Genomic DNA, 19,004 nt, shown 5'->3' with positions numbered 1-19,004 from the left:
AGTGTTTGCCACTCCTTGGCTAGAATTCTGGAACATTATTACATTTTAAGACATCCTTCATGACAACTTTAAATCTCATATCATTTTGATCTAAATTTCCACTACTGGTTTCTTTAATGGATCAATTAAATATCCATGAAGATGAATACAAAGAAGTTACTGTCCCTTTATTATTGACCTGGCCCACTTTTGATTAAGCAGAATTAACATTCAAAGTTCATTTTGATTGAAAACACAGAAGCTGTATTTTCTCAGTGTCATTACCACGTTCAAGAAGAAAACCAAGGTCATAAAAGATTTTTCCTAGATTGTTATTAAGAGATTAACGTAGTTTAATCACACCCAATTTACTTTCTAGGTTAACTAAGTAATATTAAATGGTGATAATTTTTCTTTGAAATTACAAGTACAATCTGCACAGACATGATTTTGAGAATAATTTAATACGTTAACTTCGCCATACAACTATATTGTAATGTCATATTTAAATGTAAAGAAACGGATCCTTACAAGACCAAAGTAACCCACAGTCCATGAGACTGGATTTTCCTTTTTCCTTTTTTTTTTGTTTCAACAAATGTGCACCACGATGGTTCAACAAGTAAGGCAAATGCCGTGAATACGAAAGCTGTAGTTTGCAATATACCACATCTAGAACCCAGGGGAGGTGAATTAGACACAAGTGGTACTCATTCTAATTAAATGATCAGGAAACATCATAACAAGTTGGTCTGCAGCATCAAAAGTGTCCATTTAAGTGTCTTTTTTCTTAATGATCAGAGGTCCCACGTTGTCCCCAGTTTCTTCATTGTGTTTTGTGTGAGAGCCATCACAGAGTGGGAACTAGGAAGAGAAAGAATGTGAAATGTCTAATTGCAAAATCAGTATTACGTTTGGCAGAGTGGGGGTGATGCTTAATTCACATATGACATGATAACTCAATAGATTTTTCTTGGCTACCTTTTACAGGTTTTCTTAATGAGCATATGTAAAGTGTACACACTAAGGAGGAGGAAGAAACTGACTTGTGGATAATACACAGATCATTAATTGAATTTCCATTTGTGACGTTTGATTGTGGATGTGGAAAACCTTTTCCATGTTTATGTACTAGTTATATTTCCTTTCTAGTGAACTACATCCATGGCCTATCTATTGGTAAGAGCCTAAGTTCATTTGTTTAAAATCAATCTGTTCATTATCCTTTTGCTGATCATCTTTGCAGCAATTTTTTACCCAACCCTTTTTATTTTGCTTATTTGTTCATATCCTTAATTTCTCTTCTTTCATACAAATAAGTATTTCCCTTTTTATCATCCTTCATGGAGACTTCTTTCTCCTGGAGATGCGATAAATTTCCATTCCTTTCCAAGATTTCACATTTTAGAAAACACAGACATTTTGGTGTCCAGTTGAAGGAAAAGGGACAAAAACTAAATATTTAACACAGTGTTTCCCAGAGTGAGCTCTGCAAATTAAGAAGTCCTGCAAAATATTCTGATTTAACTTCATTCTGTGTTTAAAAAACATATACAGTTAAGTCACAACATATATTATTATTTTAAAGAGGTTCTGCTATAAAAAACACTATTTTAACCCCAAATTTCCCAAGCTGATCGGACTATGGACACTTTCACTTTGATACCCATTATCACGGTGTTCTACAGAGCGCAATTTGCAAAATTCTGTTCTAAGATCCTGTTGCTTCAATATTATTAGAGGTGATTGCTTCCCAAATTGTTATACCTTTATTCATAAATTTATCAAAATGAATTCTACATATAAAAATGCTTATTTACAGGTTCTCCGTTATCATATTCATCATTCATATTATCATATTCATAATGGGATAATCACTGTGTTTAAAATTGGCTTCAATATTTGGTAGGGCTGGTTTTCCTTCACATTACTCTTCTTTGTTAAAACTTTCCTATTTATTCTTTACCTAACTTTATTACCTATTTATTCCTCCAGATAAACTTGAGAATTTTTTGGCCACGTCCTATTTTATTCCTCTTGTGTTTTTCATCCTCAGGTCTTATGCATTTTCTAATAAGATCATTTCTGCCTTACATGTTTTATGGTTATTATAATTAGGTATATGTTTTCATACCTGACTACTCTTGATATATATTATATATATAAATATATGTGTGTGTCTGTGTGTGTGTATATACCACTGTTTTTTGCAAGTATGTCCTTCCTACTGTTAAATGATAAAAATAAGAATGCAACAATGTTTTAGGTGTCTCCTCAGGATTTTACAATTATCAGTATATTATTTTGTTTTTTCCTTCTATATTATACCCTTCATTTTTTATTTCATGTCAAATGATGATAGCGAGCATCTTTGTTTTATTCTTGGTATCTGGAATGTACCTGCACTTTAGAATCTAGCTTCACTGTTTAGTATAAGGTACACTGTGGCACGAACTGAGCCTATTTAGAAGAGTAAAGTAACAGGAGTCCTGGCCTGAAGAGCAAAATCACCCATTACTCCATTAAGGAAGTATAATTTTCAATACCTGAAACTAGACAATGATGGTACATAATATTAAACTTTGATGAGACTTGTCTATTCTAAGATTAAAATAATATTGGGTTGATGTTAAAGAAATTCAATTTTAATTTTACGATCTGCATATAATTCTGGGAGGTGGTAAATTAGTTAAAAACTACAGAAAAACTCAAGGTATCGTCACATCTTATATTTCCAAGTATAAATTCTATCTTGGGGTGCCAATATAAATTCAATGTATATAAAAGTTACATTATTTCTGTCAATAAAATATGGTACAGTATATTCATATTAAAAACAAGTCTGTGCAACAAAAACATGACCCCAAGCTTTCAGTGTTTTCTTGGCATGGATGAGGAAACAGCCCATAAAATATCAAACTGAAATGTATCCCACAGCAAAGAACAGCAGTTCAAAGTGACGCATGTTTAATAAACAAACACAGATGATTTTACAGTGAGAATAAAAGTTTACATTGTAAAAAAACTCCATTTTTATAAATAGCACACACAAAACACGTCACTGTATGGTTTTATGCCCACAGGTTATAAAATACATTTCTGAAAAATGAAATATTCATAAAGTAAAAAGTCTCAAATAATTTACTAAAATAGCATATTTAACTTTTATTTTTTTTCAAGATTTTTTTTCATATGCACCATTTTTAAAGTCTTCATTGAATTTTTTACCATATTGCTTCTGTTTTGGGTTTTTTTTTTTGGTTTTTTGGCCACAAGGCATGTGGGATCTTAGCTTGCTGGCCAGGGATTGAACCCGCACCCCCTGCATTGGAAGGCTTAACCACTGGACCACCAGGGAAGTCCCTTTTATTTTTATTTTAGTCTCACATTGAAAATACTAGAAAACTAATATATTTTCTCAAATTACTTTTCTCCATATATAAAGAACAGGAGAGAAATCTATAGAGAAATATACAAAAGATAAGAAAGCCATACATCTAAAATGAGGATATAATTTTGTAATAATCTGGTTCTGCCTAAAAATGGAAATTCACATGTTTCATCATGGTCTTAAAAGTAAACAAGTAAAAAATAAATACTTCTTTAGGGCTTCCCTGGGGGCGCAGTGGTTAAGAATCCGCCTGCCATTACAGGGGACACGGGTTTGAGCCCTGATCTGGGAAGATTCCACATGCCGCAGTGCAACTAAGCCTGTGCACCACAACTACTGAGCCTGTGCTCTAGAGCCCGCGAGCCACAGCTACTGAGCCCACGTGCCACAACTACTGAAGCCTGTGCGCCTAGAACCCGTGCTCCGCAACTAGAGAAGCCACTGCAAAGAGAAGCCAGTGCACCACAATGAAGAGTGGCTCCCGCTCGCCGCAACTAGAGAGCCCACGCGCAGCAACTAAGACCCAATGCAGCCAAAAATAAATAAATAAAATAAATTTTAAAAAAGGATTAAAAGAAAAAAAATCTAAAAATATTTCTTTAAAAAGTAGTGAGTGGGGGGAGGGATACATTGGGATATTGGGATTGACATATACACACTACTGTATATAAAATAGATAACTAGTAAGGACCTACTAGTATAGCACAGGGAACTCTACTCAGTACTCTGTAATGACCTATATGGGAAAAGAATCTAAAAAAGAGTGGGTATATGTATAACTGATTCACTTGCTATACACCTGAAACTAACACAACATTGTAAATCAACTATACTCCAATAAAAGTTAAAAAAAAAAGTAGTGAATAAGGAGATCCTGGCTATTTGTTAATAAACTTTCATGCTTCTTTAAAGTACATAAAGCTTTGTATGCCTTTAAAATGTAAACTCCGTATTCAAAATCATTCTGCTCAGAGGCACAGATATCTTTTAATAGTACTTCCTATATCACTTAACACTAGTCAGAATAATCTCCCAAACTTCATGTGAAGATTAGGCATTCTCATATTTATCCATTAGATATGTCTCATTTTAAGTTAATGAAAAGACTAAACATTTTTTTCAACCAAGAGCCAAAATGAGTTATTTCAAGATAGGATTAGCAATTTCTTAAGAATACATTGTATGTGTTAGTAGAATGTATTTATTAAAATTAATTCATGATTCTGATATACAGTATAAATGAATGAATGGTAATTACTTGGCATTAAAATTCAAATGGTAAATTATATAACAATATTTGTGTTTTTCCAGAAAGTGCCTTGTTTCATTTTTGACCTTTCTATACAGGAGAAAAAAAACATGTGGTGGATATATACTTTCAAACGTAATCTAGGAAGTATAGCAGTTTTTGTATTAAATAACAATATAATGAAAATGTGAATTTTATTAACTCATTAAAAATTTTAAATGTGTTAAAAATGTCAAGAGCTGAAATTACAAAAAACACAAAGGGTATATTTAATTCAGCTCATGTATCAATACTTAAAAATAAAAGAATCAGAAAATTGATGAGAAAAAAGTTTAGCTCAGATGATTCTAACATTTGTTCTAAGATGTTAACCTTTGTTTATTAACAAATCCTGGAAAAAAGTTTGTGAATTAAATTGGTTGAATTTCCTGTATGTCCAGAAAACATACTATCATATTTGTTAATCCAATTAGAAAACTACGAATCCCAAATACCTTTAAAACTAGAGAAGAGAGGGTGTGGAGAAGAGGTGGAAATAAATGTTTAGGGGTAAAAAACACTAGAGATCCTTGCTCTCTACTTGGAAAGCTAGCAACCTTGTCAGGGTCTTCATAAAAAGCACAAAACTTGTTTCTTTTTAATGGTCCCACATCTCAAGTTATGATGTTTCTGTTTTTAGGGTGATTCAAGATGGAAATAAATAACTGTTCATCCTTGACTTACCTCTTCTACTTGCAAAAATTAAAAAAAATTTTTTTGAAGCTTCCTTTGCCAAACTTTGTATTTTTAATTAGAGTTTGGATTATATTTTCCAAGGAAGTTGCCTGGGGCCATTTGGCTCATTACTATAAACTGCTCTGAGAAACAAGCTTGCTTTGGTTGAGAAAGAAAATAAAAGCAATGAGATCTTTGAGACTAAACAAGAGAATATGACATTTTATACCATTCTTATATACTTACTTTAGTAAGACCTATGATAGTAGATATAGCAGGAAAATATGTAAGAAAAATTAAGATTTTACAAGACTGTCTTTTTTTTTTTTTAATTTAAATTTTATTTGTTTGGCTGCGTTGGGTCTTCGCTGTTGCGCGTGGGCTTTCTCTAGTCACAGCGAGCCTGTGCTGCTCTTCATTGTGGTGCGCGGGCTTCTCATTGCAGTGGCTTCTCTTGTTGTGGAGCACGGGCTCTAGGCACACGGGCTTCAGTAGTTGTGGCACATGGGCTCAGTAGTTGTGGCTCGCGGGCTCTGGAGCGCAGACTCAGTAGTTGTGGCGCACGGGCTCAGTGGCTCCGTGGCATGTGGGATCTTCCCGGCCCAGGGCTCGAACCCGTGTCCCCTGCATTGGCAGGCGGATTCTTAACCACTGCGCCACCAAGGAAGCCCTACAAGACTGTCTTTGTGTGGATTGGGTAAGCAATGTAACCAACGATCAGAATATTGTTTCTATGAAGAAATGGAGTCAGTGCCACTCTTTTTTTTTTGGCCCCGCTGCGCCGCTTATGGGATCTTAGTTCCCCAACCAGGGATCGAACCCACGCCCCCTGCATTGGAAGCGTGAAGTCTGAACCACTGGACAGCCAGGGAAGTCCCATTTCTAACCATTAATAGGGTGGAGACTTTCCATAACTCATACACACACACCCACACTCCCACACACACCCACCAAAAACAAACCCATCACTAATAAAAAAACCCAACTCAAATCCGGAAGTTGTTAAGGAAAGAAAATTATTCTACACAGTTACATTTCATTTCAATTTCAGTTGAGCTCCTGGCATGAACTGGCTCACCTTTCCTCTCTTTCTTGATTATCTCTTAGTCTGCCTTCTCCTGCTGTCCTTGTTCAAATCTCTCCTGCCTCCCCAATGGCCACCATACAACTTAGCAAACGCCATAATCTACCCAAGATGAGTGGGGGCTGGGAATCTAGTAAGACCATGTTGCACACTCTTCCCTCTGACATCAATGTTCCCTCACCTTGTTTCGAAAGTAAGACTATCTCTTTCTTTCTAAGGCTGAGTCCGAAATCTATGCTCGTACTCTCCTTTCCTTCCACCCCTCTCAACATACCACTGTCTCAAATAGTATCTTTCCCTGTAGTTGCTTTAATCATTTCCTTTGTATTGGTTCCTTTCCTTCTCACTTCACTTAGGGACAACCCTTTTGTGAAATACTATGAAACAGTCCAGTTTCTGAAACAGCAGAGGGCACACCAATCAGGGAGAATAGAGGAGGAACGAAGTGTGTTAAAAACATGTAATTTCTGCACTTGACTAAGGGATCTGATTCATTAGGTCTGAGAAAACTGCTCAAAATGTTAGAAACCCACAACAGGTTACTCGTGACTGTACCTTAAGAATGAATTAAGAGGGGGGAGGGACAAAATGAAGAGTATGGGATCATCAGATACAAAGGACTACACATAAAATAGATAAACAACAGGATTTACTGTATAGCACAGAGTATTATATCCAATAGCTCTTAATAACCTATATTGGAATATAATCAGCAAAAAAACCCCTCCAAAACTGAATCACTATGCTGTACACCTGAAACTTACACAGTACTGTAAATCAACAATACTTCAATTAAAAAAAATAATGAATTAAAACTGAATTAGTTTATATAATACATAAATTTTTTTTTTTAGATAGGAGTTTAAATTTTGTTGTATTAGAAACACAACTGGTGTATGAGGAAAAAATTACTGAACATAAACTCCATATAGCCATCTAATCAAAGGTATCAAGCCTTCTGTGGACAGGCATGTAAGTGTGTGACTTGGCACCTGCGTGACAACCTTAGGAACCTCAGGAATGTGCGGAGATTCCAAAGATGCCTGGAGAATAATTTGAATGATATTCAAAGTGAACTTTGAATCGCCTCATGTGGTAATAAAAAGTGCCCAAGATTCAGGGAAAATTCAGAACTGACAAATCAAAGATGCAAAGAGGATTAATAATGGTATGAAAGATAAGCTTAAAAAGAAAGAAGACATTGAGAAAATTGAAAATAAAATGACTGGTCTCGCATTCCTTTCCTTAAAGTCTACCTAAGGGAAACTCTAAATAGTATGATGAAAGAATAATCCTGGAACGTTCTGTTGACTTATAAAGTCTAATAAACTTTTAAACCACTAGCTTGGCCTGTGTCCATTTGTGATTCTTCCTGAAATACTTGAGATCTTAGTCCATAAAAGTCCACATTCGCTTTATTGACCCTTTACCCTCTGGAAACACCCAACCAAAGCAAACGCCCTTTACTTGGCTTCAAAGGTAAGCTTCAGCGTTCACTCAAGCAGTCATCATATTTTTTTCTTTCCATTCACTGTCATATTTACCAAAATTTTGCCATATATTTAGAAATACAATATATTTAGGTATTTCTTTAGTAGTAATTCATACTGTAATCCATTTGGACACAGCTTCTATTCTAATTATTCTGTGAAAATGACACCAAAAGGTCAGTTGCCTGGGGCTTCCCTGGTGGCGCAGTGGTTGAGAGTCCGCCTGCCGATGCAGGGGACGTGGGTTCGTGCCCCGGTCCGGGAGGATCCCACATGCTGCGGAGCGGCTGGGCCCATGAGCCATGGCTGCTGAGCCTGCGCGTCCGGAGCCTGTGCTCCGCAAAGGGAGAGGCCACAACAGTGAGAGGCCCGCATACGGCAAAAAAAAAAAAAAAAAAAAAGGTCAGTTGCCTAATTGTTTAACCCCACAGTCTTAGTATAATAGTCTATTCACCTCCTGGTCTTTTGCACAAGCCGATGTTCACAATCAAACCTTCTTTGGAACTTTTCCCTTTTCCACCGTGAAGCCACGATATTCTTAGTTTTCTTCTAACTCTGGGACCCATTTCATCTCCTTTTTTGGCTCTTCTCTTTACAAAATGCAGAAAATTCTCCAAGATTTCATACTTAGCCCTCGATTTTTATCTGTACCAAGGATCTGCTGCATTCCTACCCTTGACTCATCAGTTTTGCTGATCGCTATCTCCAACCCTGATGTCTCAGCTTTAGTCCCACATTTCAGGCTGTCTGCTGTACATTTCCATTCAAATGTCACCTCAGTGTCACTCTTTGAAATTGAACTCCTCATTGGTGTCCTGGAAAATGAGCCATTCACCCCGAATTCCTTATTTCCGTTGACGGCACCACCTCTTCTAACCCTACGATCCTATCTTAAGCAAGATACTTCCACGAGCTTTAGTCTTCCTCCCACAATCTTTCGCACAAATCAGTCATTGGATTTGGCTGATCCTTGCCTCAAAATGGTTCATGTATCTGTTCATGCTTCGCCATTCCCACAGCCAGCACTCTGGTGTAAGTATAACTTTATGTCTGAAATCCCTGACAAGAAGCTCCCCCATGTTGGGAGGCACAAATTCCTCACGCTGGTACTCAAGACTCTCCTCAATTTGGACTTATTCCTGCGGGGAGGGAGGTGCAAGGACCAGACTAGATTCCTCATCGATCACACTTTCACTCATGAGTCCTTTCCCACAGATTCTGAGAAAGAGTCCCCAATACTTGCTAGTGTATTCCAATGCCACCAATCTTTCCAGGGGCAGTTTAACTCCCATGTATATATCACTATGCCTTCCCAGAAAATTCTAGCCCACAGTGCAACAAGCTCTTCCTTTTATTTAAAGCATTCGTACTGCATCTACTACACACATCTATGATACCTGCTGTTTTACTATTTAACTGTTCTCAAGCATGTATGTAAGTAATAGAAATTAAATGAACTACTTAAGATCACTGACTAAAGAACTATTACAACTCCGGACTCAGAAATGCCTTAATTTCTAAAGGTATTACTTTTTTTTTTTTTTTTTTTTTTTTTTTTTTTGCGGTACGCGGGCCTCTCACCGTTGTGGCCTCTCCCGTTGCGGAGCACAGGCTCCGGATGCGCAGGCTCAGCGGCCATGGCTCACGGGCCCAGCCGCTCCGCGGCATGTGGGATCTTCCCAGACCGGGGCACGAACCCGTGTCCCCCGCATCGGCAGGCGGACTCTCAACCACTGTGCCACCAGGAAAGCTCCTAAAGGTATTACTTTTTATATTTTGGTGAGCAACAAGAGAATGAAACCTATTATAGGTGTTAATTTTTAAAAAACAAACCAGATCTAGTCTACAGAATATTATTGAGGATTATTTTCTAGCAACTCCACTAGTACTTATAAACAATCCCATACTCCAAATGAACAGTGCTCTTCTTAAGGAACAATTTCTGTAATGGGACTATTAATTTTTGGTTCATATTCCATATGTTCATCAAGCAGTTTTCAGACACAATGACATAATCTAAGCACTCTATCACCACTGGATTATACAGTATCAATTGTATCCGGAGAAGGGGGTTAGAGTAATATGCTTTCCGTTACCTGGTATGTGACTTCTTCCTTATCTGTGATATGTGATTTGTGATAATGGCTTTCCACTGTGGGAAGAGGTCCCTGACATAACATGCTTTCAGAAATAGATACACCATTTTTATTGTCTATTTTCTTAGGCCTTATAGTGTCATCTTTAGTAAAATCCATTTTATTTAAATGTTAATAGTGGCAGTATACACAGTATTTCACCATATTTCTCTAAATATACCAGAAATTCTGAAGTTATTCAATGTATGAAGCTTTTCAAGATGACCTTAGGAGAGCATTTTACCATCTTCAGATCACCAGCTGTCATCGCTATCTAAAAGCTGCAGGTATCACAGAGATAATTCCAGATGGAACTTGATAAAATGCAATTCTCGCAAAAGAAAATAAAGATACAAAAAAATCCTGTGTTGGATATTTAAATATAGGAGCTGCAGCTTAAAAAAAGCTTAGGATATAGGGTCAATACATATGTACCAGGTAAGAAATTTTCAGGGGTGATTTTCCAAAAGTTTCTCTTGATATTTCTAAAACTTGTGCTAGAATCTAGGAGCTTGAAATCTCAAGGGAAAAAAAAATGACCTCTTCTGTTTCTCTTTGTATTTAGGCTGCATACTCCTTTTCCTGGGATACTGAATGCTAACACCCACTTGGGGAGGAAATTCTAAGCGTAAATAAAGGGATTTTTCTCTCTTCTTTGGCCAAGAATGTGGTTATATTTGCCTAACTCGACGAGGGTACGATGCAATTTCACTGCATGGTGGTTATACATCTTAGTAAATATATTCCTGAAGAGTACACAGAAAACAGAGAAAAACAGAATCCATAGAAAAAAGGAAGCAAAGGAGAAGGGATATCTTGATATTTGATGGTACCAGTGTGGCAGATAGTTTAAACGAAATGTTGCATTAAAGACGGCATTGGCATAAAGGACTTGCTTCTCTTACCTTCTTGGACCTCCAACAACGGCAGTACACAGCTTTATCTCCCAAATCCTCCATGTCAAAAGCATGTACTACCTTGGGGTTGTCTTTCTGGATGTGAGGGTTTACCATAGATTTGTTGCGATGATCTTTGACATAAAATCTTTTGTAAGCTAGATAACCAACTGCAGCTGTCCCAGCAGCAATGGTAACCGCTGCAATCCATTCAACTAGAGTAGGGAAGGAAAACAGGAATGATTATCAAAACCAAAATCTATACCAATAATCTAACACGAACGTTCAGGAAATCCAGTTTTTGAGTACTAAGCATCCCAACAGTCAAAGGTGTTTAACATTAAAAAAATGATCAGAACACACTGGTGAAGTAGTGCCTTGTTAAAACCTTCCCCAGCCCTTACTGAGGCAATTGTGTATTTTCTATTCAGTATTGTTAGCTAAGTTAAGATAGAAGAGGGAAACTTAAAAATTATTTTATAATTGGAGAAGAAACAAAGTTTAGTAATCTTTTTAAAGTGTTCATAAATAGATTTAAAATAACCTGTGAGCCTGCAGATACCTATTGCTTTTAAAAAAAAGATACATATAAAAATTCAGATTACTAATAAGACCATAAAAATTCAGATTACAAACAAGACCCTCCTCATCCCTCTAAAAATCAGGACGTGATTATGTTAACAAAATGACTCATCAGAGTTCTTTTTTTTTTCTTTTTGGCCACACCTGAAGCATGCAGGATCTTAGTTCCCTGACAAGGGATTGAACCTGTAGCCTCTGCAGTGGAAGAGTGGGGTCTTAACCACTGGACCGCCAGGGAAGTCCCAGAGTTCACTTAAATAGTAGGTCCTTTAGTCATTTAAAAATGCATAACCACGAACAGAACTGGTATCCAAAGAAAAAGAAAGGACAAATAAAACAAAACCAACCTTTAATATTAAACATTCAGAGGAATATATCCACCAGCATTCTGGGCTTCAAGTCATTCAAAAGCTTTGTTTTTGTTTTTTAATTTCAAAGTGTCTCATTAAAATAAAACTCAGAAGGTACTAATTTTATAGAAAACATAATATAATTAGTTAGATTCTCCTTTAATAAATTCTAAATTTCCATTATCCACCAGTGGATGATCTGAATTCCCTACAAACTTCATTTTAAATTTAATGACATTTTTCTGTGCAATTATTTGCTTGACTAATAGGCCATCTATTTATTCTGTTCACGTAGCTTTTCAAGGATCCCTTAGAAATCCAAGCACTTAACAACTACCCCAGTTCCAGAGAATTCTGGAGAGGAGAGAGTTCTGCATAGTCTGGTTAGCCTCAGTCTCAGAGGAGAGTTGTCTATTCCCAGCATGGAGTGGACTGCAGGAAGAAGTTGAACAGGGGTCAGGATAAACACACTGGACTGCGTCCCAGCATTTCCTAAGTCAGATCTTCACAGTGTTTGAAATAAGTTCCCAGACTATCAAATAAAGCCCTAGAGAGACAAGTACAAAAAACACATTCCAAGACCAAATAAAAACATATAATGAATAATTAACTGTATGGCTTACTTGCACTACTGAGTCAAATTTCTTATTGTACTAATGTGATTAATCATTGAACCTAATAGTTCCTTACATAAAATTGGAGTTCATTCTTACAAAACTCTAATGGAAAGGAACAACCACTCTCACACTTAGTTCCTTTTATCTCGGTCTTCTCTTCTAGCTTATTTAATAATTTAGTTTTCATCAAGTGTTCCTAATTAGCATGTTCCTTGGATTCTATTTTCAACCACAGTTATTTTTCTCTATGAAAAAATTTAGTTTGTTTTCCTGCCCTCACAACAGTTCTATTCCTCCCTGCTATATAAAATAAACATTAACTTTATGCCCTTCCCAGATACTGTATGACTGAGAAAAGTTAATAAGTCATTTGATAGCTTCAAACCTTTGGCTTCATTGAAAGATACTTTAAACTACACACCTTGTGTAGATTTGCCCTGAATTTTTAAATTTTTATTTATTATTTTTTAAAATTTGTTTTATTATGAATGTCATCATTTTTTCTCATTGGTAAAGGATTCTTTCTTTTTTTTTTTTTTGGCTGTGCTGCACAGCTTGTAGGATCTTATTCCCTCAACTAGGGATTGAACAGGAGCCCACAGCAGTGAAAGCTCCAGTCCTGGAGCTGGAGTCCTAACCACTGGACCACCAGAGAATTCCCTGCCTTGAATTTTAGTGCTGCTTCATGGTATCATTCTGTGGCAACTCCAAGCAGGGCTGAAACTTTACTGGTTTCTAGCTTGATTCATGATCTTCCTTTCTGATGCATTTTTTACCATGGAAGTCCCTTGAGAAAATGTCAGGAGTTATAGCAATCTACTTCTTAGCTAATGGAAAGCCACTCTGAATAGTTAATGTACCTATCACAAAATGGGCTAAAATACTGCTTTGCATATATATATTCAATTATGTTTGCTGAATGTTAAATCCTTAGTATAAACTTAAAAGAGGGAAATATCCCAAAAGACTGAAATAATACAATTCCCTAAATGCTGTTGATCTTAGTTACACCTTACCTTTTTTTTTTTTTTTTGCAGTACGCGGGCCTCTCACTGTTGTGGCCTCTCCCGTTGCGGAGCACAGGCTCCGGACGCGCAGGCTCAGTGGCCATGGCTCACGGGCCCAGCCGCTCCGTGGCATGTGGGATCTTCCTGGACCGGGGCACGAACCCGTGTCCCTTGCATCGGCAGGCGGACTCTCAACCACTGCGCCACCAGGGAAGCCCTACACCTTACTTTTGAGGTGAAGTTTGAAGTAATCTCTATCAGATTTGTTTTAATGATGCCTACATATTACATAAAGGCCTGAGATCCAAAGAACAACTACAATTGGTTAGGATTAATTGGTCTCATGATATAAAAAAAAAGTCCTATAGGAATTTCTACCTGAAACTTATGATAGGCCAGAAGAATCTTTCTCAGCCATCAAAACATCCTTATATTCTCCTTTCTCATTACTACCAACTGAATCCATATGGTGACTTTTTAAAAACCTTTACTTCCCTTGGATTTTTTTGATGGTGGAAGAAATGACAGAATAATTGACACAGAGGGAACTAACTCGAGATATTACCCAAGAGTGGCTGCCCTGTGGGGAATCAAAACATGCACTCTGTGACCCTACCCCCTAAGGAGGGTCACTGATGAACCTTTATAAATGTCATAGCACCATATGTGTGCTAGGAAATGGCTTTGCATTTGCTCCAATGAGTTTTTTAGACTCACAGAGTCAGATAAGGTCTTAAGAAAACAATTTCCATCCCTCCCCCATTCCCAAATTCTAATTCTCTAACCTCATTAGAGACAAATGTAAAAGTTCCCAGAGTAAGAAAAATGTTGCTGTTTTATCATTTCATTACTGTAGCCTGAATCAGTCTTTTCTGGCAAAAAGCTATGGATGCCACTGGCAACTCTAGGGAAAAGAAAGAAAAGGAAACTATATGGAGATAGACAAGAATGATGATGGATTCAAAAGTCAACAATTACAATAGAGAAAGAATTGAAAACCCAAGACAGTAAACAAACAATAAAACCCAAGTAACATTTAGTTCTTGATAGTGTACATGCCTATTAAGAACAGACACCATCTCAGGTTGAACAAGGGACTATATCAAGACCCAATTTCTAAAGATATTTCAGTTGGCACCTTTCAGACATTCTTTCAAAACTGGTGTCCAGAAATATCCTAAGCCTTATTTTTGCCTCTTCTACTTTATCCTTACTTCCCTTTTCTGTACACCTCTCTCAAGGTATAGTGTTCCTATAGTTAGATCAAGCCCCTACCTTGCTTAACAATGCTCTCTATCTATACAAATACCATGAATACATCAATATAAAGAAAATACAAAAAATACACTTCTAAATAATCCCTCCCTTTCTTACTCTTCCCCTGGCAATCTTTGTATAATCTTTGGTTTTCTCTCTTAGGATTATTCAGAGATAGAGAAAACATCAACTTGTTCCCAAATCCCACACCCGTATTTATAACTCATTTCTTTACTGTGGGAAATCATTTTGCTTTAACCTAAGACAGAAATCTCACCCTGCTTCTTTTCCTTTAGCCCCTTTGGTAGCCCCAAACTGTCCTCTCCTACCCAGTGTCAACTGCCATAGAATCAGAATGTTCCTTCCACCTCAGGAGGGGGGGAGGGGAGCTGTGTTTAAATCTTTGCCTCCCTTAGGTCCCCCTTAGATTGGTAGGCTGTGCCTGGTAACGTTTTTCTCTCAAGGCCTGGTGCACAGGAAGTGTTCAATGTTAGTTAAGTAAAAAGAAATAATAGATTCCTAATCTGAATTTGCAACTCCCTCTGTCCATCCTACTATCACATTGCTCTTACACCAAATGACTTCTCTTTGGCCTCATCTTAACCTACTGTATCAAACTGTGGAATTTCAATACTTCCTGAGATTAAAAATAAAACTTCATTATGGAACCCTTCAGACATACACGGAAAATACTGTAATGACCTCCCATTTACCCTCACCCGGCTCCAACAAGTATCAACTCACTGCCAATCTTGTTTCATCTACAGCCCCTATTATTTTTTGTTCATAACCCATAGGAGCTAACTCCTTTATTCACAGTATGATCTGCACATTCCTTCTCAGATAAAAACAAACCCTTGAATAGTTACTTTAAATGACTCAATAAATTTATTGAACCCAAACAGTATTTTTATATGTTGAAGTTAAATGGATTGGAAAATTATGCATTAGTTTCAAAAAAAGAGACGATATAACAGTCAGAGAATAAGAACTTATGAAATTTAGTTTTGGTTACAAGCATTGTAGTGCTCAGGGTTTGGGAAGTACAATAAAGCACAGGCAGATAGACTAATGCCTATTTTGTAACTGGAGGGTAAAGCAAAATATGAAGAAAAAAGTGACTTGAGGGGACAGCAGGAAGAAGGAAGGCCTTTAAAAATATTTGGTTTAGTTGGCTTTTTTTTTTAAATGAGGGTGAATTATGAGTGACTTTGGGCTGAAGAGAAGAAAATCCCTGTGAGAGGACAGAAGAATTAAGAGCAATTGGTATCATTACTGAGGCAAGAGCTTAAGGAAGCAGGAGAAAATGGCATCTGGATGATATAGAGAGAACAGCCTCAGATAATCTCTTCCTTGCAAATAGAAGGGAAGGGATTAAGGATGAGAGCAGAGTCAATGAGTCTTGGAGGTATTAAGGAGCAAGAAGTTTAGTAAACTTCCTAGAGGTCATCTATTGGGTATGAGGAGGGGTCATTAGAGAACGGGGACTCTGTAGCAGTGAAAGGCACTTAATGTTTCTTAATGTTTATTACAGTTTCTAAAACTGTAATCAATATTTGGTATCACATAAAAAATAAGTTTGGTATAAGTATGTCAATTATACCTCAATAAGGAAAAAGGAAGTTTGGTAATATCGACCAAATGGGCATCAAAAGCCATCTCACTGACTGGGATCTTCGGATTACCATTCCAATCACTCATCCTCATTGCCTTTCCCAGATTCATGTCCTGACCTGATCTCCATTCATTTTATTTCTAACCCACCCATTATTTTTTTCCTGAACATAAACAAGAATTCTGCATGCACATACACACCCTTTCATTTTTTATTTAACATATACGTATATAGTGCTTACCATTGCCAAATACCATTATATAATATACACACAAATTATAAAAAAAATATATAATTCACTTACTTAACTGAGAAAAGTCATGGTCATCTTCCCCCAAATCAAAAGATCTAAATTGATTTTCAATCTATAGGAATGAACAGGTTTGGTTTAAATACTGAGAGTAGAACAATTTGAGATCTAAACATTACAAAACAGATATTCCGTCCCTACCTTGCCACACCACTATATCTGAGGAAGAAAGCACTGGTAGAAGTGATTTACAAAGGCTTTGGGGTCCTTGCCCATTGTCCTCACAACAGTCCTTATGCTTTTAGGTGAAATAAAAAGTAGTTACTTCTTTGGCTTCCCTGGTGGCGCAGTGGTTAAGAATCCGCCTGACAATGCAGGGGACACAGGTTCGAGCCCTGGTCTGGGAAGATCCCACATGCTGTGGTGCAACTAAGACCATGTGCCACAACTACCGAGCCTGCGATCTAGAGCCCGTGAGCCACAACTACTGAGCCCGCGTGCTACAACTACTGAAGCCCGCGCACCTAAAGCCCGTGCTCTGCAACAAGAGAAGCCACTGCAATGAGAAGCCCATGCACGGCAGTGAAAGAATAGCCCCTGCTCGCTGCAACTAGAAGAAAGCCCGCATGCAGCAACGAAGACCCAACACAGCCGGAAAAAAGTAGTTCTCATAACAAAGTTGAGTACCTAAAGTTTAAGCTAATAACCCAATTGACGAAGCAATTTCCTATCCCTTAGAAAATGGCAAAATAATGGGAAAGTCACCTTTGGATTCCCATATAATTAGGTCAAAAAAATAACAAACTTGTCTTGATTACAAGAAAGATTAGCTTATAGTCTTAAGAGTCTTAGGGTTCACCTATATCACATTTCAATAGTATGCTACCTAAATAGAGTTTAGTGCCCAATTATACAAAATGACTCCACATTAAAAAAAACCACTTTGGAATCTTTTGTCCCATATCACACAAGTGCAAATTGTCTTCCTATAAGATTATCAGTGGCTCAAGTCACATGAATATCTTATTTTACACAATTGTCTTATTCCTCAGAAAATTTTTTTTTTACAATAAAAATCACTCCCTATTTTAAATGTACGAAGGTGCCTCTATTTAAAGGAGTCTAAAGATGAGTATCCTTTGAAATACGTTTTGCAAATAATCACCTCCTATATACCGCATTAGTAACTTAAAAATGTCATGGGTTATCACCCTCACTCTGACAGATAACTTTTCGCAACAAGTGGAATTCTCCAATTTATAGAATCTATTACAAAATTAGGGCCAAGTTAGTAGGCACCTTTTACAGAACCTGGTACTCCAGATGCTCAATATTTACTAAATGAATCAAGTAGACTATTTTAAATTAATTTCTGGACAATCTACCTTTACCTAACTACTGTTACAGGTAACCAAACCTTGAGGGTGGTATTTTATACCTGGGCAAAGATCACAGGTATCCCGTAGCGGTACAAACTATTATATTAATTATACTACCACCAAGAATTGTTATAAAGTGAAGCTCTAGAAAGTCTCTTAATTTTAATCGGACCTTCTGTGAAGTAACATTTCCAAACGCTAGGTACTAGCACAAGGGAAGCAAGGCTGAGAAAGGTGAAGGCTCAATGAGCTCAGTTTTCAATCCTCTCTCCTGGACTACTGCCACCGAGGTCCAGATGCCAGAGGCATTAAAAACAAAAAACAACAACAAAAAACCCTGGGAAAACTGAAGACCTCGGATTGGGTGCCTTCCCTTTAAAAAATGTGCAAAACTAAGCTGTGATTAGTCATGCATCGCTTGAGGGCTGCAGGAAATCTACGTTCTCACTCCACGGTAATTTAAATGTGGAGAAGGGGGAAGAGGGTTTTTGTTTTTTGTTTTCACCTTTCCTTTTTTTTCCAGGCCCTGTGACACAACAGAAAGGAATCTCAGGGAAGAACAAGAAAAGCTAGCAGCGCAGCGGTATAGTTAGGGGACTACCCAGACCTGGGTAGATGCCTGCATGGCCCCCACGCCACTTTTGCCCCGGATCATACCCTGACCTGGCCCCCTTGCCCCGTGTGGCCCGAGGTGTCCGCAGGTCCGCGGAGCGCTTGCCCTTCTCCATCTCAAGGTTACGAGACTGGCGGGAACGCAGGGCAGCCGTAATAGCCCGAAGAGGTGCCGAGGGAGCTGCAACCGGTGCGCAGGCCGCCAACCTCACCCGCTCCCATGCCCCACTTCACCTCGTACGCTGGAAGTCATACTCATGGCGCCGTCGCTTGCAAGAATGTACACAAGACACTGAGCACAGACCGGCTCGAGTGGACAGCGGGAGTCAAGGTAAAACAGACGTCTGTCCTAAGGGCGAACTGCAGGCTGCGACTGCGCAGGCGCCGCGATAGGCCG

At 37.8% G+C, this 19,004-nt stretch overlaps 1 protein-coding gene across 1 annotated transcript; it reads right to left on the bottom strand.

Moving 5' to 3' along the window:
• Positions 1–424: 424 nt before the first annotated feature.
• On the bottom strand, positions 425–19,004 carry CISD1 (CDGSH iron sulfur domain 1). Its single transcript, XM_030844091.2, has 3 exons — positions 18,842–19,004; positions 10,948–11,153; positions 425–843 (listed from the first exon to the last, which is right to left on the bottom strand). The coding sequence occupies exons 1-3, from the start codon at positions 18,864–18,866 to the stop codon at positions 754–756; spliced, it is 321 nt and encodes a 106-aa protein (XP_030699951.1). The 5' UTR covers positions 18,867–19,004; the 3' UTR covers positions 425–753.

Source organism: Globicephala melas, chromosome 16 (assembly GCF_963455315.2).
Source record: "Globicephala melas chromosome 16, mGloMel1.2, whole genome shotgun sequence".
Classification (NCBI taxonomy): domain Eukaryota; kingdom Metazoa; phylum Chordata; class Mammalia; order Artiodactyla; family Delphinidae; genus Globicephala; species Globicephala melas.
The sequence above is the reverse complement of the archived record's forward strand: the minus strand, read 5'-3'. Positions and strand labels throughout refer to the sequence as shown.

What these genes read in the sequence shown, in the direction of transcription:
- CISD1 (XM_030844091.2), bottom strand. Translation starts at nt 18,866, where the DNA reads ATGAGTATGACTTCCAGCGTACGAG. An exon ending in TATGACTTCCAGCGTACGAG is followed by an intron (nt 11,154 to 18,841) that starts GTGAAGTGGGGC and finishes TCCCTACTCTAG; the next exon opens with TTGAATGGATTGCAGCGGTT. An exon ending in GTTGTTGGAGGTCCAAGAAG is followed by an intron (nt 844 to 10,947) that starts GTAAGAGAAGCA and finishes TTCTCTTCCTAG; the next exon opens with TTCCCACTCTGTGATGGCTC.